At 37.8% G+C, this 21,312-nt stretch overlaps 1 protein-coding gene across 1 annotated transcript in view; it reads right to left on the minus strand.

Moving 5' to 3' along the window:
• Positions 1 to 21,027, minus strand: part of OLA1 (Obg like ATPase 1) — a 150,364-nt gene extending 129,337 nt beyond the window's left edge. The window contains exons 1-4 of the mRNA XM_053918789.1: positions 20,852 to 21,027; positions 19,458 to 19,558; positions 7,074 to 7,217; positions 1,229 to 1,356 (exon numbers count right to left, since the gene is read on the minus strand). Coding sequence (XP_053774764.1) covers positions 1,229 to 1,356; positions 7,074 to 7,217; positions 19,458 to 19,558 — 373 coding nt within the window. The 5' untranslated portion in view covers positions 20,852 to 21,027. The remainder of the gene's footprint in view (positions 1 to 1,228; positions 1,357 to 7,073; positions 7,218 to 19,457; positions 19,559 to 20,851) is intronic.
• Positions 21,028 to 21,312: the final 285 nt, after the last annotated feature.

The following is a 21,312-nucleotide window of genomic DNA, read 5'->3' on the forward strand; positions in this document are numbered from 1 at the left end:
CCTGCACCACAAACCCTTTCAGAAGACATTTCCATACCTTCACCCAAAGTGAAGTTTACCTACATCAGTGCTTCTCAAACTGTCTGTGGCAGGCTTTTTTGTAAAATAAAATAAAAATGAATTACTAGGCAAATGAACTTTTTCAAAAGACATACCAAAAGCTAGCACAATTTTATTAAATTCAAATGACAAAAAAATTAGTCAAACTGACAAAAAATTTTCTAGATGCTCATTTTCAATTGCTATGGGTATGTAGTCGAGAACCAGTAACAAACAAACACACTAAACTGGACCACAGCTGGCACCTACCTCTAACTTGTTTAATTTGCTTGCATTAATTTTCTCATAATTTTGCCATAAAGTGCAGTTTTAACCTGAGCCTTCACCTAAACCTTTCTAGTCTTTCACAGAATTACTATGTTTTTAGTTCACTTTTGCAGTCAACAGGACACAAACCAACACACTTGTCTTTTCTCTTTGCTTTTTTAAAAAGTAAGTTAATGAAGCTCATTTTTAATTTTTTTTAAATATGTTTGTTGATTTCAGAGAGGAAAGGAGAGAGAATCATCAATGCGAGAGAGAAACATTGATTGGTTGCCTCCCATACGTGCCCCAACCAGAGATCAAACCTGCAACCTAGGCAAGTGCCCTGACTGGGAATCAAACCCCCCGCCTTTCAGTATACAGAACAACACTGCAACCAACTGAGCCACACTGGCCAGGGCTCTCTTTGCTTTATATCCCTCTCTCTATTACAGATTAGCTGAATTATGGTTTCTCCTTAATCTTTTCATATCTAATAAATCACCTGGACGCCCTTAGCTTCTCTGAAATAATGCAATCCCATCCTCTATCAATTCTGCTTTCTCAACACATGGAAAAACAAGAATGCAGAAAAGTTCCACAAATTAAGAAAATTTCAAAATGCCTATACAATTAACAAAATTACTCCCATATAAAAACTTCTCAATGAATGTAATCCAGAACAGGGGATAAAATTCAATTAGAATATATCAACACAGCATACACATGCTATAAAATAAGCCCTCTCATATGGAGATTACTAAATAACATTAATGTCACAATTAACAAATGAATCCATGATTCATCTTGTGAAGCAAAGCAAATCTTCTATTAATCAGTCATTTCAAATTTTATTTGAGTAATAATGGAAAAAACAAACATTGATCATAATGAAATTAATCAGTTAATAAACAACTGTACTTACGTGTTAGATGAAAGATTCCATCACAGGCACTAATATGAGATAAAAAGGCATTTCCCAGACCTTGGCCATTGTGAGCTCCTTTTACAAGACCGGCAATATCCACTACATTTAGAAAGGCAGGAATTTTGCTGAAAAAACAAAAGATGGTTTTATTATAAAACAGTCCTACGAATCTACATATTAAACAAATAAATTTCCACAACATTTTACATAAATTAATTCCTTCTTTTCTAAAACAATGTTTAGAAGCCTCTTAATAATGATTCGAAAAAAACTACCAAAATAAATAAATAAATGAATAAGAAACAATCTTTAATACATTAGGACTTTCTTATCTAGGAAAATGAAAGAAAAAGTTATAAAGGAGAGTAGCTGCTTTTATTGTCTCTAAAGAGTAAAACTCCTATCATTAATTTCACTATTCTATTTTACTGGCACATGCACACACACAAAAGCAGTGGAGAATATTTAAAGAGTATACTGATACAATGCGAGGTAATCATCAAAGAATAAGCCCACGTACTTTGTGCCTGGAACTGGGTTAAATGCCTGCATGCATTATCATTTCAAAGTTCAAAACACTTCTACCCGGCAGGTAAAATTTATTAAACCTACTTTACAAATGAGGAAATTAAGCCTTTGAGGAATTAAGAAACCAGTTGCATATAGGATCACTCAGCTAGTAGTGAAGAAACTGGGATTCAAACACAGGATATCTGGGTTTGCATTTAATCACCATACAGAGCAGGGGTGCCAAACTCATTTTCCCCGGGGCCGCATTAGCCTCCTGGTTGCCTTCAAAGGGCCAAATGTAATTTCAACTTCTTAACAGTTAAAGAGTAGTTACATTTTTACAGTCCTAAAATTATTTCGGCCCTTTGAAGGCAACCGTGAGGCTGATGTGGCCCCCAGTGAAAATGAGTTTGACATCCCTGATCCATGATTATATAGATTATATATATATAACCCCTGATATAGATTACATAGCCAAAAACTGAATGTAATGGTGTGACCCAATTATCATTATGGTAATAAGCTAGTTGTAAACAATAGCAACAGAGTTAGACATATATACAAAAAACCTTTGTTTTGCTCAAAGTAAAGGCACAGTTAACACAAGTTAGAAACCAAGTTAGGAAAATGAGCCAGCCATGTTGAAATGGAGATTAAAGTATTTGAGTAAATAAAGCTAATTTAATATATGACAAAGGTGTATGACATAAGGTATACATATACATGTATTCTTTGTCAATTTACAAAAGAGTATTCATTTTTCAGAATGTCATTTTTACCACATGATAGATACAATACAACATAAAAGCTACACAAGAGATTTTTGGTCAAGACGGCAGCACAGGTGACCACAGCTGCCCCACTTTGCACAGCGACATCAAAATCACAGTTAAACTGATAGAACCACCATCACTCAGAACCATCAGAAATTGAGCAGAATGGAAGTCTGACAACTACGAAATTTAAGAAACCATCAAGACTGATGGGGGTCTCTGGGCACTCTGTATGTCCTCCTTGGAGAAGTGTCTGTTCAGGCCCTTTGACCATTTTTTAATTGGGTTGTTTGTCTTCCTGGAGTGGAGTCGTGTGAGTTCTTTATATATTTTGGAGATCAGACCCTAGTCTGAGGTATCATTGGCAAATATATTTTCCCACATGGTTGGTTCCCTTTTCACTTTGTTGATGTTTCTTTAGTTGTGGAGAAGCTTTGTATTTTGATCAAGTCCCATTTGTTTATTCTTTCCTTTATGTCCCTTGCTCTAGGAGATGTATTGGTGAAAATATTGCTGCATGGATATCTCAGATTTTCCTGCCTATGTTTTCCTCTAGGACTTTTGTGGTGTCGCAACTTATATTTAAGTCTTTTATCCATCTTGAGTTTATTTTTGTGTGGTGTAAGTTGGTGGTTGAGTTTAATTTTTTTGCATCCTTTTAAAATAACTATTCTTTAAAGAACTTTTATACAGGTAGAAATTACTTGATAATTGTTAGCAAGTCTACAGAAAACACACAAAATGAGTTAGGTTTTTTCCTGTTGGATATTGTGGTTGCTCCCCAACATCCTGTGCCCCTCTCCTGGTAACTATAATGATTTTCCTTTGGTTAGCCATCCATACCTTACCAGAGTATTCCAGTGCCTTGGAGAAGCTGGATCTACCCCTAACTCTAAAACAGAGGCAGGTAGATAAGGCCTCTCATCCCCTTGGCATGATAAATGATTCTAAGACCTTCACCTTGCCTCATTTGCTGAGAAAGACCTAAGGAGAAGTTTGCCAGAGAGGGTTAGCAGGGTTCTTGAATAGAAGCCTATTAGTCTTCTGACAGAGCGTCTAGAAGCAAACCCATTTTCCCTCACTCTGAACATGGATGAGAAAGTATGCAATTCCAAGATTTGAGAAATATCCTGTGACCACAGGAGAAAGGCAATCTTACATCAAGCTGATAAAGCCAAATGAAAAGGGAAAAGAAACCAACTCTATACAGTTGAATTGCCTAAACCAACACTAAACACCTTGCTACCTGTTATTAACTCAATACTTCAAAATTTTTTTTAAAGTTTAATCCTCACACAAGGATATGTTTATTGATTTTAGAAAGGGCAGGGGAGTGGGGAGGGGAAAGAGAGGTGGGGAGAGAGAGAGAGACACTGATCTGTTGCCTCCCATACATACCCCAACCAGGAATTGAACACACAACCTGATCAGGAATAGAATTCTCAACCTTTGGTGTATGAGATGATGCTCCAACCAACTGTCCCACCTGGCCAGGGCAGTAAACCAATTTTTTAACTCAATATGTGTAAGTCAGTAATGACATCATCCTAAATGGTATAATTTCTAACAACTAAAAACACCCACATGTTACAAATAAAGTACAGTAGCAGGGATATAAATGGAAAGTCACTGCATTTGAAATGAGAAGACTTGGGTTCTCTTCATGGTTGACCTTGACTTAGACAAATCATTTCACCTTTCTGGGCTTCAGTTTCCCTTTATGAGGAAACTAAACAGGACAATCTATGGCTGTAAGATTCTATTTTCCAATAAAAATGAGTTTCTTAATTCTGATTCTTGATTTAAGGTTTAAACTAGTAACACAACATCTCAAAAAATGACTACTTAAGACCTAATTCAAGGATAGTTCACAACTGTATCAATGAATTCATGACTATATGAACAAAATAATGTTCTTAGATCACATGAAACTTTCTTGAGACTGAAACAGTAAGGTTAAAAATCTTTTTAATCACTACAGTATAATGAATAGAGAATACTAAAAACAGTTATGTTTTTCTTAAACAGAGGAGACTGAAATGATGAATAGGATATTCCTTTCTCAAAAATAATCTAAAAACTCACAATGTAACAGAGAAGTTTTGGGTAGCAAGAAAAAAAAAAAAAAACTTCCCTAGCTGGTGTGGCTCAGTGCATTGAGTGACGGCCTCTGAACCAAAGGGTCGCTGGTTGGATTCCCAGTTAGGGCACATGCCTGGGTTGCAGTCCAGGTCCTCAGGGGGAGGCGCATGAGAGGCAACCACACACTGATGTTTCCCTCCTTCTCTCCCTCCCTTCCCCTCTCTCTAAAAATAAGTAAATAAAATCCTTTTTAAAAAATGTTTAAAAATACTATGAATTATTGTCAATTCTTTATTTGCTTGACCACAGAGGCCAAAATCCATAAAGGCATTTAGTCAATATTCACTACTAAAGTTAAAGCAAGGGAAATTTTAAGATATTAATTCCCTCATTGCCTAAAATTTCAACAAATTTGAAGTCCAAGAGCTTTAATATTGTTCTCTTTATGTTTCTGAAAAATTTCAGCAATGTCACATGACCACAGAGTCTGGCAACGGCAAGAACCCACACAAGGAGACACAATGGGGAGAGAAGGCAGCACAACAGTAGCCAGGACCCAATATAGGGTCCAAGCCAGGTGATAAGCCATTAGGGTCAGGAGATTGGCTACAGCCCTGGCCAGTGTGGCCAGTGTGGTTGAAGGCGTGGTCCTATGAACCGAAAGGCCGTGAATTCAATTCCCAGTCAGAGCACAAGCCTAGGTTGCAGGTTTGATCGCAGGTCAAGATGCATGTGAGAGGCAACCAATCGATGTTTTCCTCTCACATCAATGTTTCTCTCCCTCTCACTCTCCCTCCCTTCCCCTCTCTAAAAGAAGTGGCCTTGTCTTTGGGTGACGATAGTTAAAAAAAGATACTGGCCACATATAAAGGGACTGAGCAAATAGCACGTTATTGGGACAACTGGAGAAATCTAAATGGAACTTGTAAATTAGATGGTAATGTTGGATCAATGTTAATGTCCTGATTTTGATGGGCTTACTGTGGTTATGTAGGAGAGTGTCTGTATTGAGTAAATGCACACTGAAGATCTGAAGTGCAGTGTGGCATCAAGACTGTAACTTACTCTCAAAGGTTTGGAAAAATTTATATATAGGATATATAAGCATTCTATGTGGTATTTTGCAGCCTTTATATAAATTTGAAATCATTTAAAAATAAAAAGGTCTTTAAAGGGACACCAAAGTCACCTTGAGGAACTAATCTGAGGAATATAATTTCAGCTATACTCAATAACTATAACAGATTATAACCAATTGAGTAATGCTGATATGAATAAATACATGAATGACTAAATGAAGAAAGTACTTCCTTATAGTAGAATGCCAACTAATAGATGAAGAAATGATGTAATTACAAAATCACCATGCAATCATCATCATAGTAATAATCAATGGATGCTAAAAGTCAATGGATGCTAAAACTAGTGGATGAAAGTTGGAGAAGTGAATGAATTTGGTATATATTTTATAGTTAGAACTCACAGGAACTGCTGATAGACTGAATGTAGGAGAGAGAAAAAAAGAGAAATCAAGGATAAATCTTGGGTTCTGACTTAAGCAACCAGAAAAGTAATGAGTTACAAATGTCTTGAGGAAGAACAGACGTGACACAAGGCAGAGTGAAATCAAGCAGTCCCTTTCGGATATGTCAAGTCTAAGGCACCTGTTTAGTTATCCAAGTGTCGATATCAAGAAAGCAGTTAGATACATGTCTAAATTCAGGGTTGGAGACAGAAATTTGAGATTTATTCAAGAGTAAAAAACTAAAAGTAAACTAAGTTCTCAATAATAGGGAAAGAAAGTATACATTCATATAATAATTATGATTTACTCTGAGCTTTTTAATCTAGAAAAATATTAATAATGCCCCAAGTAAAAAGTATCTTATTTCTGTAAGTACATGTGCACATATTCAAAGGAAAATGTGGAAATATGTACTTCCAAAGTATTTATTATATCAAGGTAGAAGTATAGGTAATTTTTACTCTCTTTATACATTTCTATATTGTCTGAACCTTCTACAATAAACCTGTATATTTTATTTGTTCTAATTAAAGTAACAATACATGCTTGTTATAAAAATTTCAAAGATGCAGGTATTTGAGAAATGAAGTAAAAATCACATAAAAATTCTATTATCCAGGGATAACTGTCAATTAATTTGTAATCTTCATTTCATACATTTTCCTATGAATACATACATACATGTATAATTTTACATAAATGAGATCATAAAATACAGACTAATTACTCCCTCTACTTCATATTCTCTAGGAAAAAAACTACTGCAATGTTGACAACCAGATGTATCCCTCACTCTTCTCCACGCACTACTTTCCTTTGCAACCCCAAACAATAATGCTACATTAATTTTGGGAAATAAAATGTTCTACATGATTTTAAATATATCATTCACAGATATTTACTCGGTTTATACAGGGCCACCAAATTAACAGTGGCATAAAGATTTTCTTACCTTGCTGGTTTGTGGTACTGGCAAAGAAAATCAAACCTTTCATCTGGCACAGGTACTCTGCTCTCATTTGGATCAATAGTGCAGAATGGGAAGTTTTCTGCTGAAGCCTGACTATTGGTTAATACATTGAAGAAGGTAGATTTCCTAAAATGGATAAAAACAATTGAATCAGTTCTTAGGCTAACAATGAGAAAAATTTATCTCATTCTCATTTCAATGCTCAAATAAGATCCATGAAAATTATAAACCAGTCAGGAGGTAGAGAGGAAGAATACATTTTTACTAACAGAAATGATTAAAACTTATGACAATGCAGCTCATGATTTATAATCAGATTATGTTCCTATCTCAGGCTTTGGAACTTGAAAAGCATTTTCCCAAAGAATCTTTATTATAAATGATAGCTAGTCCCATATCACATCACAAACCTATTTCATTCCTAAAGTACCTGGAAGTACTAGCTCATCACTTCACCTCTATCTAATGTAAGCTTCTCTAGCATAAATGTACATAGATTAATCTAGTTAGGTCAATGTACATAGATCAACCTAGTTAGGTCAATCACTTCCCAAGCATTTTGAATTGGGGACTAGGAGATGCAAATTGTCTAACAGAAAATGGGAGGTTGTAGCTCAGACTCCCTTCTAATTATTAGTATATAAGGATTACTGCTAAGTCTAGAATTATGAAATTATAAATTATGAAAGTCAAAATGTGAAATTCTTCCAAGGTATAACATAAATTTTAAAATCCATCAATAATGAATAAGTTGATCAATAACCTTCTGATTATTTGATTCTTACATGCTCAGAGAATGCCAACTCATATTAACACCAGTCACATTTTTTAAAATGATAATTATGGTGCCAAAAATCATAGATTAAAATCCAAAACAAAATGAAATTTAAAGCTTTGTTGATCTGACTTTTCCTTGCTCCAGAAATAGAACTATAATACATATGAGAATTTAAAATCAAAATTACTATTATATAATTTTTTTTAAAACTGGAGGACTTGAGAAAGTAGTTAAGGATGGTATGAGAGAATTTGAGACTGGTGCTTGCTAACTCTAGGTAGACATGATTATGTAAAAATATCTGCATATAGACCAAGTTTGATAACAAAAGAATATTCAAAAGTACAATGGCTATGTCAAGACAGTGGGATTATGGATGATTATTATTCTCTTTTCCAAAATATTACTAATATAAAAATGCCTATTAAGATGAGATCTAAGCCTACATTCATCAGGAGAAATTTACACCTAGGTACTATAGTTAGCTCATCTTACTGAACTTTTAAACCAAAGAGCCAGTCCTTTTTTTAACTCTAAGAACCTTGTAAGAGTAATGCACAAAAGGCAACAAGCAGGGTTTATCTAAATACTACTGGTGAGAAGTATGTTTTGGAAACAAGACACTTAAATCCTACACCTGCTTATAGGTCTTTAAATATTGCTCTTAAATCACATTCAGAGTAAACATTAAAAAAAAGTAGAAACGTGATAAAATAGCCACTTAAATCATTACTGGTTGCCTAGAGCACCACTGGTCAAACCAGTAGCCTTCAAATGCCTGCCTACAAAGTAATCAGCTGAGAATGAAAGGAGTAGTACATTACCAGACCTCTTTCAAGACCTGGTGTAGGTCCCAATATTTTAAAAATATCTCAGGTAATGCAGGTGTAAAGTCAGTTTTAGAACCACTGGGCTAGATTCAGACTCAGCTAACAACCCACTGAATAATATTGACTGTTACAAAATCTAGATTGGCAACCTCTCAGGAATGACAAGAAGAAATCACTAATTTCTAGTGATTTTAACTTAAACCCTGTTAATATAAATATAACTGTACTTAATTTAAGATAATCTGTACATTTATAAAGTTACAGTTCACCCACTTCCAGTTTTAAAAATTAACACATACTCATATTTGGAGTGTATTTGAGATCTTGCTCCCTGGCATTAGCCGTCAATTTGGCTACAATAAACTCTATAAAAAATGTTATAAAAATTATGCCCTGGCTGGTATGGCTCAGTGGATTGAATGCCAGCCTGAGAACCAAAAGGTTACCAGTTTGATTCCCAGTCAGTTCGATGCCTGGGTTGCAGGCCAGGTCCCCCAGTGGGGAGCGCATGAGAGGCAACCACACATTGATGTTCCTCTCCCTCTCTTTCTCCCTCCCTTCCCCTCTCTCTAAAAATAAATAAATAAAATCTTTAAAAAAATAAACACATAATAGGGCAGAAAATTTTTAAACGGAGAACTCACATTCACACGATGATCTGTAAATACTACGTCCATTAAAAATAACCAGGACTTCTTGGAGAAATGGCTAATTCCAGGTCTGGGACCAGAAATATATAAGACAACTTTCAAACAATTTCCTCAAGGTAACATAAGGAAGCTATTAAAGGCCATAGAGTCTTATGAAAAGCACTCTGGAGTTAACATGAATAGGCTCACTGGCCAAAATGGATCAGTCTGAGCATCAATAAGAATAGCTACAATAAATTTTAACAACTCAATTGTGAACCCAATATTAGGCATCTGCATATTCAGAGGTCCAATTTAAAGGCAGGTTTTCTACTGTGCCAGGGTGGGTGCCTCTAACCATGACCACCCCTCAAACCCTGGTTATTCAAGGGTCAACAGTAACTTTATATCCATGAGTTATTAATAATCCTCAACAAACAAAACAAATCCTCTCTGGCCACCTTTAAAGGATGCTGGGTGATAGATTCTTTTGAAGATTAACTAAAGCACTTATTGTATCTTTCCTACACAAAGTACTTTTAGAGTATCAAAGAGTCGACAGTAATATTCATTTTATAGACATATTCCAGGCCATAAACAAGGAAAGAATAAAAAACTTAGAATACTACCATTCTGCAACCCTTAAGGAATTAATGAAGCTGGGAAATGATCACCAATGATAATTAACACTGCAAGAGGGGGAAAAAATAGTACCTAATAGTGCATGTATATACGCCATCTTTCGTGTACTCTCAACATAAAAATTATCTGATAAAAAATTATCTGATATTAATCTGATCAAGCCTTTAGATATGACTACCACTTTATAGGAAAAAGAGGACACAAGAACATATTAAATGATCCCACAAGTATGCAATCAACAAAATTCAGAATGGAAAATTCTATAGACAACCAACCAGATTTCTTCAACAACTAGGGAAGGGAGGAAATTCTGCTTTTGGGTAAGATGCAAAAGCTAACAGATTACAACTCTCACCCAGAAATAGAAAAGCCATATACATGCAGAATTAAGAAAGCATCTGAAGAGGCTAGGAACCTGGAAATATTTGGGGGTGGGGGCAAGGGAAGCCTCAAAGAAGTGATCTGACCTCCATAGCCACTTTCACCCTGGAGACATCTGCCCATTCTGGGCAGAAGAAAGAGGACCAGAATCCAGGCTTTATATTCATGGAAAGCCGATGCTGGAGGACAGAGAGCCCAGCAAAGGATTTGGAGGAAACTTAGAGGACCTAAAGAACACAACCAGAACCCTCAGGATATTTCTCCCAAGAGGGAAAACTACAAAAGTAAATAGTGACATAAATTGGCCACTCTTTATACCTTACTCCTCTTCCCACAAAAACAAATAAAAAGTGATACTTAAGTTGCCAGTGCATGTCCTTACTTATCTAAAATGTAACTAGAATACTGTATACCTGCAATTTATGTTACAATAGAAATACTTAAAATTTAAATATATTAATTGATCCGAACACTTATAGAACACTTGTATCTTTTTGGAGGAGGGAGGGGACAGGACAAGTGCAATTCTAGTTTTGTATATTGTAGTTAAAAAAACCCTGCTCATTGCTATTACCACAGTCATAGTAACTGCAATGTAAAAAGACTGCATGGAGTTTATGGAGTTATTTTCAAATTTACGGCTGTTATTAAGTATAGCATTTTTTACCATCTAAGTGGAGAAAACTGTTTTATAAAAAAGAAAAAAGTTGATCCCTTCAATCATATCATATGGTAGAAATACAGTAAAAGAAAGTCCCATTACCTCCTTAGGCCAAAAAAATTCTTACAACCAAACTAGACTTGGAAGGCAAATCTCCATTTTCACAGATCATCTTATCTTGGATTTTAAATTTCATAAAGTCATCTGTATCTTCCAATCACTTTGTAAGTACAAAAAAGTAAAAAGAAATAAAGAAGAAAAATTTTTTCTAAGGATTTTTACTATAGGCTTAGTGGCAAGTGAAGACATTTTGATCTATTCAACTCTATTAAAGAAAAGCCTTGCAAAAGCAAAGAATTTGAAAGTTTTGGCCTAAGCCTTAAGTGTTAAAAGCCCATAAAGCTTTTGTGAAATGAGGATTTCACTCACACACACATTTACATCCCTTACGGTTATTATTAAAGCTTGAAAGTAGAAGAAAGGTTCAAAATTGTAGCAATCTCTCTTTTGCAAAAAGAATGGGTTTACATAAGTATTATTTCAGCAATGATAGCATTAAAAAAAAGAGTGGCTAGATTTAATGTATGACCCCACCATTTAGAGCCTAAATACTTTATTCTTGGTATTTTACTGTAATAAGTAAATCTGACTGAATAGGTGTTTTATCTAAAACCTTATGCAAAATTACAATATGTATTGGGAAGTCAGGATACCAATTCAAATCCACAGCACTCGGAGTTAACCATTTATAAAACACATGCAAAACACGGGAAAAAGTAGAACGTTCTTTCAAAATGCTTTGAATTTAGATATAACTAAACTTTTAAAAAATGTATCTATCTACTAGATACAGCTATAAGTACCAATGGGTGTATACAAGGGTTAGTATAACCACATATTTGTCCTGACAAGTGAGAGGGCCTAAAAGCATAGCACACCAGCAGTACACACGCTACCTAGAGCCAGGACCTTAGTTTCTAACCACCACTCTCCAGTAAAAGAAACCTGGGCTCCCTGGAGTCAAGGCTGGGACAGGAAAAACACAACGTTAGTCTGAAACATCTTACAGTGTCCGAGAGTAAGAAAGTACTTTAAAAAAAGAAAAAAAAATGATCAGGGTATGTCAAAAGGACATAAAAGGCAACTTAACAAAGCTCCCAATGGCCAAAGCCAGAACAATTTGAGCAACAAAATAAACAGTACTGATAATATTGGGTTATAACCCAAAGAATACAACAAAATTTACTGAGCCCAAATGGAACTATATAAATAACTGAATAAATAACAAAATGTATGGGGAAAGACAAATCTTCCTTAAAGAAGAATTACAAATAATAAATGTAAAGTAAATAAGCAAAGTAGAAAATCACCATTAAAACACCACTAATAATTGCTGCAGGCAAAACCTACTGAGGAATGATAAAATTTGGTAGGGAGTTTAAAGAGAAACAGAACATTTGAATAGCCTCACAATATCTTTCCTCCATAATATTAATAAATTTACTGTGGTGGTACTAACAAATGTCTACAAATTCTCTGATACTCCTTTCTTCAGGATGCAGAGCTTAACTCCCCTCCCATTGAGAATGTCAAAGCTAAAATCCAAGACAAGGAGGGCATCCCCCCCTGACCAGGAATGTCTGATTTTTGTGGGCAAATAGCTGGAAGATGGCCTTACTCTCTCTGACTTCAATATCCCAAAAGAGTCCATCCCATACTTGGTGCTATGTCTGCAGGAAGTAATCTTCAAGCTTTCCCTCTGCCAGTTTTCCCAGAAGTACAACTGCGACAAGGTCTGCTGCGAGCACCAGGCTGCACCCCTGAGCTGTCAATTGGTGCGGCCACACCAACAACCTGAGCCTCAAGAAGGTCAAAAATGAGGCCCCTCCACCACCTCCTTGGCCAGCAGGGTGGCCTCCTGCCCAAAACCCCTTAGCCCTGGGGCCTCAGTAAAGTTCCCCTTTCATTGACTGGAGCAGTTTAAAAAAAAACAACAAAAAAACCCTCTGCAATACTTCCAGTAAGAAATTAATGAAGATGTGAAAAAAATAGATGGGTGCCCTGGCCAGACTGGCATCATCTGGTACACCAAAAGGTTGTGGGTTCGATCCACACTGAGGTATATATGGGAGGCAACCAACTGATATTTCTCTTCCACATAAATGTTTCCTTCCTTCCTTCCTTCCTTACTTCTCTCCCTCTCTCTCTCCCTCTTTCTCTCTCTCTGTCCCCTTCCTTCCCTCCTTCCCTCTCCTCCTTTACTCTCTAAAAAATCAATAAACATATCCTCAGGCAAGGATTAAAAAAGAAAAAATAGCCCTGACTGGTATGGCTCAGTGGACTGAGTGCTGACCTGAGAACCTGAAGGTCACTGGTTCAGTTCCCAGCCAGGGCACAGGCCTGGGTTGCCGGTCAGGTCCCCAGCTGCGGGCTTGCAAAAGGCAACCGATCACTCTCTTTTTCCCTCCCTTCCCCTCTCTCTAAAAATAAATAAATAAATATATAAATATATAAAATCTTTTTTAAAAAACAGAAAAGAAAATAGGTTTGGTGCCCTACTGAAAAATACAGTTTGGGAAAGATACAAAGATAAATCTCTCAAGTATCTGGATGGAAAGTAGTACTATTACCCAAATAGGGAATACAAGAGGCAATTGAGCTCAGTCTTAGACACGTTGAATGGAGACATTTAACTGAAGATATTCAGGGCAGAAGACACATGGAACTCAGATGCAAACTGAGCGCAATGTATAAATTTAGAAAATAGAAGTCAATAGATGATTCAAATCAGGAAAGGATGAGACTGCCTAGGGAGAAAATATAGAACAGGAGACAGCCAAGAACAGAAACCTATTATTAGGGAGCAAGCACAGGAAGTATAGCAAGCATAGAAGGCTGAAGGAAGAGTAAGACAGGTGGGGAGTTACTGATAGTGTCAAACAGGGCAGATAGATTAAGTTAAGGAAGGACAAAAATGAGTACCAGCTTGGGCATTCACATCACTATGGCCTTTTGCTGTAGTGCTATCAAAAGCAAACATTTTTAAAAGGCCTTAAATGACCTAAAAAAATAAAGTTAAAATACACAATTTGCACCACCCTGTACCTTCACTTCCACATCAATTTCAAACTAGTTCATGCAAACACTTTGCAAAAAACAAATTATTAATAATTGTAAGTGAAAGATATTAAAGCTAAAAATGTAAACTACAAAAGTATAATTTATCCCAGGGATAGAATAAATATAATTGTTTATTGTTTCTTGTATATAATGTACATATAACAAACCTTATTACATATAAAAAATTAGTGGCTTGTCTGCATGTGAAATTTTTATAGTCAAACATTAAAAAAAAATCTAGCCAGCATGAAAAATAAATATATGCCAGTTACTTATTGAGCACATAGGATATACTCAAGTTGTTTTTAAAAGCTTGCTCATCGGTCTATTCAACAGACATGGGAATCTCTGGCTCTCAACTTTATCAACTTTATCGGCAGGATGAAAATGTTCTGATCACCAGTATTTGCAGCCTAGAGAATAACCTTACTCCAGGGAGTGTCTTTAAGCAATCAAGAATGGAGCCTCTACAGTAAGAACAAAAAGCTAAGAACCAGCCAGGAAGATTTCCCTAGGACACACATGGCCTCATACAAACCATATTAGGAAATTAGTAGACTGCAGGGGATTAAAGACAGCCACACATTTTTGCCACTTCTCCCATAAAGAAAGAGTCTATTCTCCCCCCTCCCTCCTTGTCTCTGGGCTGGAATCACAACTCGTTTTGACCAAAAGAATTAAATAGAAGTGTGTTGTTCCAATGCCACACTGTCATTCTCTTGGGAACTAGCCACCACGCAACAAAGAAGTTGGACTGGAAACCACTTGGAGAGAAAGAGGCCAGGGAAAGGAGGACAGAAATGCCCCCAGACTTCCAGCCAACCCCGATTAGACCCCAGGCCTGTGGGTGTAGCCATCTTGGACCTTCTAGTACTGACTAGCCACCAGCTGAATGCATCCACATGAGACATCCAAAGTGAGAAAGAATCATGAAATAAGAAATTGTTACTGTTTAGACCATGAACTTTTGGAGTAGTTTGCTACACAATAACAGAAAACTGAAACACTGAACATAGTTATCTTGTGATTTTTTTAAAGCATTTCCTACAATGTTTTCCCTAAACAACAGTAAATAGCTTTGAAAGAATCTGTGGCCACAATTATAAATAAATAAATATCATCGACATGTTTTAAAAAATCTGTGGTTGGTCTGTGGCAAATTGGGAAAAGGCAAGTTGTAGAAACAACCAAAGTGCATTCCCAGAAATATCAATTAAGCAAGACAAGTACTCCTCTGGTACAGTTCCTGAGTGTTCAGAGCACACAGCTGTCCCCCAATATCCATTCTCTCCTCCTTTCCAGAATTCTTAACATATAGCCATTAAAATAAAGACGGGTTCCTAGCCTTCCTTGCAAATAAATTCTGTGACTAAATCTAGACTAAGGGATGTTAGAAGAAGTTAGCAAAGGGATGGTGCGGCACTCATACAGGGAAAAAATCCCTAACAGACTGCAGGACAAGTCATCTGGCCTTTTGATGCTCGGGTTACCAGTAGTCTGAAATTGGAATTTATAACACCTTGAGCCAGGAAGATGAAGGCAACACCTTTGGGATCACTAAGGTAAATTGAGAGCAGCTGGGGTTCCTGAGGATTTCATACAGTAGTCAATATACCAATCTCTGACTACAAAATTCACTCTTACATAAAAAAGCAACTTCTGTTTAAGCCAAGGTTATTTGGGGTTTTTCAACATTCTCAGTTGAACCTAATCTCATCTCATGGGGTGGTAGCAACAAGAAGAGCCGTCCAGTGACACAATAAAGAAGTCTGAAATATCAAAATCTAGTTTCTTGGGCAAATGCAATATAATGAAAGAAAGATAGTCTTTTAAACAAATGGTGCTGGGAACAACTGGACGTCCACGTGCAAAAAAAAAAAATCTAGATACAGACCTTTCACCCTTCAGAAAAATTAACTCAAAATGGATCAGACCTAAATGTAAAAGCCAAAATCTATACGACTCTTAAGGGCCCTGGACGGGTAATTCAGTTGGTTAGAGCATCCTGATACATCGAGGTTGCGGGTTTGATCCCCGGTCAGAGCACATACGAGACTCAACCAATGAATGCATAAATAAGTGGAAAAACAAATCTGTGTTTCTCATTCTCTTTTCTATCTCTCTCTCAAATCAATAACAACAAAAACATTACAACTCCTAAGAGCTAGGAATAAAATGTATAGCAATGACTTTTTAGATACAACACCAAAGGAATGATCCATGAAAGAAATAATAGATAAACCAGACCTCATTAAAATTAAAAACTTCTGCTCTGTGAAAGCCTACGTCAAGAGACTGAGGAAAAAAGCCACAGACTAGGAGAAAATATTTGCAAAAACCCACCTGAAAAAGAATTGTTATCCAAAATATACAGAGGATTCTTAAAATACAGCAGTAAGACAAACAACATGATCAAAAAATGGGCCAATGACTTAACAGACACCTTGCCAAAGAAGATATATTAATACAAACAGCAAATAAACATGTAAAAAGATGCTTCCCATCATATATCGTTAGGGAAATGCATATTAAAACAACAATGAGGCACTACTAGACAACTATTAGTATGGCCAAATCCAGAACAGTGAAAACACCAAATGCTGACGAGGATCTGGAGCAACAGAACTCTCAGTCAGTGCTGTTGGGAATGCAAAATGGTTCAGACACTTGAGTTTCTTACAAAACTAAACACAGTCTTACCATATAATCCAGCAATTGTGCTCCTTGGTATTTACTCAAACAAGTTGAAAATGTATGTCCACATGAAAACCTTTACATGGATGTTTACAGCAGTTTTATTCATATTCATAACACCAAAACTTGGAAGCAACAAGAAGTCCTAGTGTCAGTAAATGGATGAACTACAGTACATCCAGACAATGGAATATTATTGAGCACTAAAAAGAAATGAACAATGAAAGCTACGAAAAACTTGTAAGCTATGAAAAGACATGGAGGAAACAAATGCACATTACTGAGTGAAAGAAGCCAATCTGAAAAAGCTACGTACTGTAAGATTGCAACCATATGACATTCTGGAAAAGACACACCAATGGAAACAATTAAAAGATTAATGGTTGGGGCAAGGTGGGTGAACAGAGCACAGAGGATTTTTAGGGCAGTGAAACTACTCTGTATGATACTATAATCATACAGAGTACGTGTGCCATTATACATTTGTCCGAACCCATAGAAGGTACACCACCAAGAGTGCACCCTAAGATAAACTATGGACTTTTGGGTGACTATGATGTGTTAACATCGTTTCATCAATTGTAACAAATGTACCACTTAGCCAGGGATGTTTATAATAGGGAAGGCTATGCATGTGTAAGGGCAGACAGGATACTGGAAATCTCTTCACCATCCCTTCAATTCTGCTGTAAACTAAAACTGCTCTAAAAAAATGAATTTAAAAAAATAGTTCTTTTATAAAGCAGCCTCCAAGGCTGCCACCTACAATAATACACTGGCCCAAGAGGAGGTAATTTACAAAGGGTCACCCAAGTAAGAGAAAGCAAAACAAATCTAGAAAGCAAATCTTCATATACTGGGTATGTTCACAACCAAACACAATCGCCAAAATTCATCAAACTGTACATTATTAAAATGAGTGAATTCTACTATTTGTAAAGTATACCTCAATAAAATAGGGGGTAAGAGGGGATGGGAGGAGTATTTAAATGCATAAACAGCACATTTAACTGGATGATGAATTAGGTTATTCTCATATACATTGATTTTTATTATGCTTTATGACTAAAAACCATATGTACTTCTTAAGATGGCCCATTTTCAAGTAGTCCCATTTAAAGTGAAGCTGCACTGACTGCAGTGATTCTAAATTAAGAGACGTTAACATCTAAAGACCAAGTCTTGCTTACAGGTGCAACAGAGCTCACTACACACATAATGACTGTATCTTGCTTCCGAGTTTATTGACAGCACCCTACCATATTTTGCTTAATTATTTGTTTTGCTTATACTGTATTTTCACGCTATTTCATTTTACTTTGCAAGCAGCCTATATCACAGCAGGAAACCCCTTTAAAATGCAAACCTCTCCAGCTTCAGGAAAGAAATTAGGACAGCCACGCTTGTTTACGTTTTGCATTACAAAAATTTAAGAACTGCCTTACTTGGTCATACCATGCTCCATTCACTAACCAATCTCTGTGACAGGGGCTTCAAGGGGCTCTTTCCACATGAAAGAACATGGTGTCCTACTTGCCACCAATCTAAAAGCCTAAAGCACGTGTCAAAATACTTTCAGTCACCTTAATAAATCCATATTGGATCTACTACCCATTAGCACACCCCTGTCACTCTTGAGATGCTTTATATTTTAAAGTTAATAAAAGGTATTAAAGTAGAAGGGCAAGTAACGAAAAAAGTAGACTGAACATTCAAGTTGCAAGTGTGTAAATTTATATGATAAATGTCACATATATTTCCCACCGTCTTATTTGCAATAATTCACTTTTATTTTAAACATTATGAAACTCAAAGTTTTGCTCTCACATCTTTCAGATTTAGCTAATTTATAACAAATATCCTTTATCTAGCAACTTCCAGTATTAAATTTAAAATTGTCACCTCCTTCTCCAACAAAGATTTAGCCTTTCAATCCCTGATCTCCCAAAAATGTAATCAAATTTATAATGAGGCTTTTAAAACTATTTCCTAAAGCATCCTACTGCATGGCCTCTGGTACCAGCCTAGGCAGGTAGCCTATATAGCCAGTCAACACCAAAATCAAATTTAAACTAGTCCACTTCCACTTAAATTCAATACTGTGTCTCCCGACAGTGTTTTAAGCAAACGGCTAAGCTGGTTCAACTTGATGTTTTAATTCTGTTGCTTCTCCCTCTGAGTTTAAGCAAAGCAAAGAATATAACTAACTCACCCTGGCTGGTGTGGCTCAATGGATTGAGCACCAGCCTGCGAACCACAGGGTCACTGGTTGGATTCCCAGTCAGGGCAGATGCCTGGGTTGTGGGCCAGGTCCCGGGTAGGGAGCATGCGAGAGACAACTACACACTGATGTTTCTCGCCCTCTCTTTCTCCCCCTGCCCGTCTGTCTAAAAATAAATAAAATCTTAAAAAAAAAAAAAGAATATAAGTAACTCAAGTCTCAATATAGTAACTGTATAGAAAATCAAATACAAAATACAACTAAACAAAGCCTTGTTTTGCAACATATTAATATTCCAGTTTCCTAAACTCTTTCAATTTAAATTTTAATTACCTCCCAAGTTCCTATATCTACGACAGGAGACAAAATATTTGCAAGAGAAAAATGAGGAAAGCCCAACATTCACCTACCCAACATTTGGCAATCCAACAATACCAATTTTCAAGGAGGTTCCAAATCTTCCAATGATTGGGGGTGGCTTAATTCCATCACCTCCCTTTTTGGGGGGCATCTGAAATGTCAAAACAAACACATATAAAGAAAATTTTTACTATCCCCATCAACCAAGAATACATGTCATCATATAAAATATATTACTGAATAATAGATTTAAAAAAAAGCATACTGTAGGTATCAATCGAAAACTGACACAGCTAAATCCACTTTATTTTTCAACAAACAAAAAAAAAATTTTAAGTTCTACAAACAGATCCTATTCTGATAGTTGTCAAAGTTTCAAAGTTTCCTATTCTAATAGTTTCAGTCACTCCTGAAAAGTCCTGGAAAGCCTGATCTGAAAACATGTGGCATCATAAGTCAAAAATAAACTTAAAAAATAACTGCCAACCTTCCATCCAGACTGTTTACAAAACACTTTATTTCTTAATCTGCCATAAGGTTAAACGAGCAGGAGCACAGATGAGAGTCAAAGAAAATCTATTCTAGAACCACCAGCAACCAAGTCACCCACACCAAACCATCCCTCTTTTCTGGAACTTGTTCTTTCTCATTTGCCCCATAAGCACCATTTTTCACATGGATGAACCACGCTGATATTAAGGGTTTTCCGACCAAGTCTCTCCCAACTTTGGCACTGTAGGTATACGACTCACAAGCAACCTCCGGAATCTACGCTCTTATTTCTAGCTGTAAATGAATCCATTAACCCTTTTTTATTTACAAGTTCCAGTCCCTGTGCCTCTGGCTCCAAGCTCTTCCGTGCAGAATTAATCCCACTCTACCCCTGCAACCTAAACTCATGGAGACTGCCAACCTCCCGGTTTATAACCCGGGAACTAAAAATGTCCCTGTCTTGTGGATCCACTTGAACCTCCTGGGGCCACGCTGAGGCCCTGCTCGTGAAGTGATATTCCAGCCTTTGGCCCTGACGCCGAGGGCCAGGGATCTCCCTTCCCAGGGTCTTAACTCACACCTGTTCGCGGCCAAAACCCAGGCCTCCGAAGCACACCCCCAAGAGCAGAGCCTCTCTAGTCCTCTGGCCTGCTGAGGAAGGATGACCGACCGCCCAGCCAAAGCGGGCCCCTACCCAACATCTTCCCCGCTGGCCTGCGCCTCTGACCGGCCAGGGAAGCTTTCCCCAGAACACGCCGGCACGAGGCGTGGGACGCCCTGAGGACTCGCGGCCTAGTCCGAGAGCGCCTCATTCATCCACACACCCCGGGACGCCTGCTGCCCTCCCTCCACCCCGCCGCCCGGCCCTAGCCTGACGCTGGCCTCAGAGCAACAGGCCAGGACGCCGTAGATGCGGCGGGGAGCGCGTCCCCAGCCTCCCAGGGGGACTCACCGTGCTCGGGGCCAGCGATGACACGGGGTCCCAAGAAACAGCAGCAGATGGGTCCTACCGGCAGCCGGAGGCGGGGAGGAAGGAGGGGTGAGCGCAGGCCCAGCCCCTCCGCCGACCGGCACGCACGACGGCAGCAGCGGCAAATCGAGCTAGCCAGACGCCGGGCCGCACCTGCGTGCAGGCAGCGCGCTCCGCCTCTCCCCGCCCACTCTGCCCATTGGTTCCCTCTGGGAGGAGGCGGGAGCAGGGTGGGAGGAGCCGCACGGCGCTGGATTGGGCAGGAGCTGGAGTAGGAGCCGAAGCTGGCGTAGGAGCCGAAGCTGGCGTAGGAGCCGAAGCTGGCCTAGACCGCAACTCGGAACCGAGGTCTTCCGCCCTCTCAGCAAGTTTGACTTCTCAGCCTTGGTTCTCCTCTTCCTTTAGGGAGCGCTCCCTCTGTTGCCCGCACGTGCTCGCTCGCC

Source organism: Desmodus rotundus, chromosome 2, assembly GCF_022682495.2.
Source record: "Desmodus rotundus isolate HL8 chromosome 2, HLdesRot8A.1, whole genome shotgun sequence".
Taxonomy (NCBI): domain Eukaryota; kingdom Metazoa; phylum Chordata; class Mammalia; order Chiroptera; family Phyllostomidae; genus Desmodus; species Desmodus rotundus.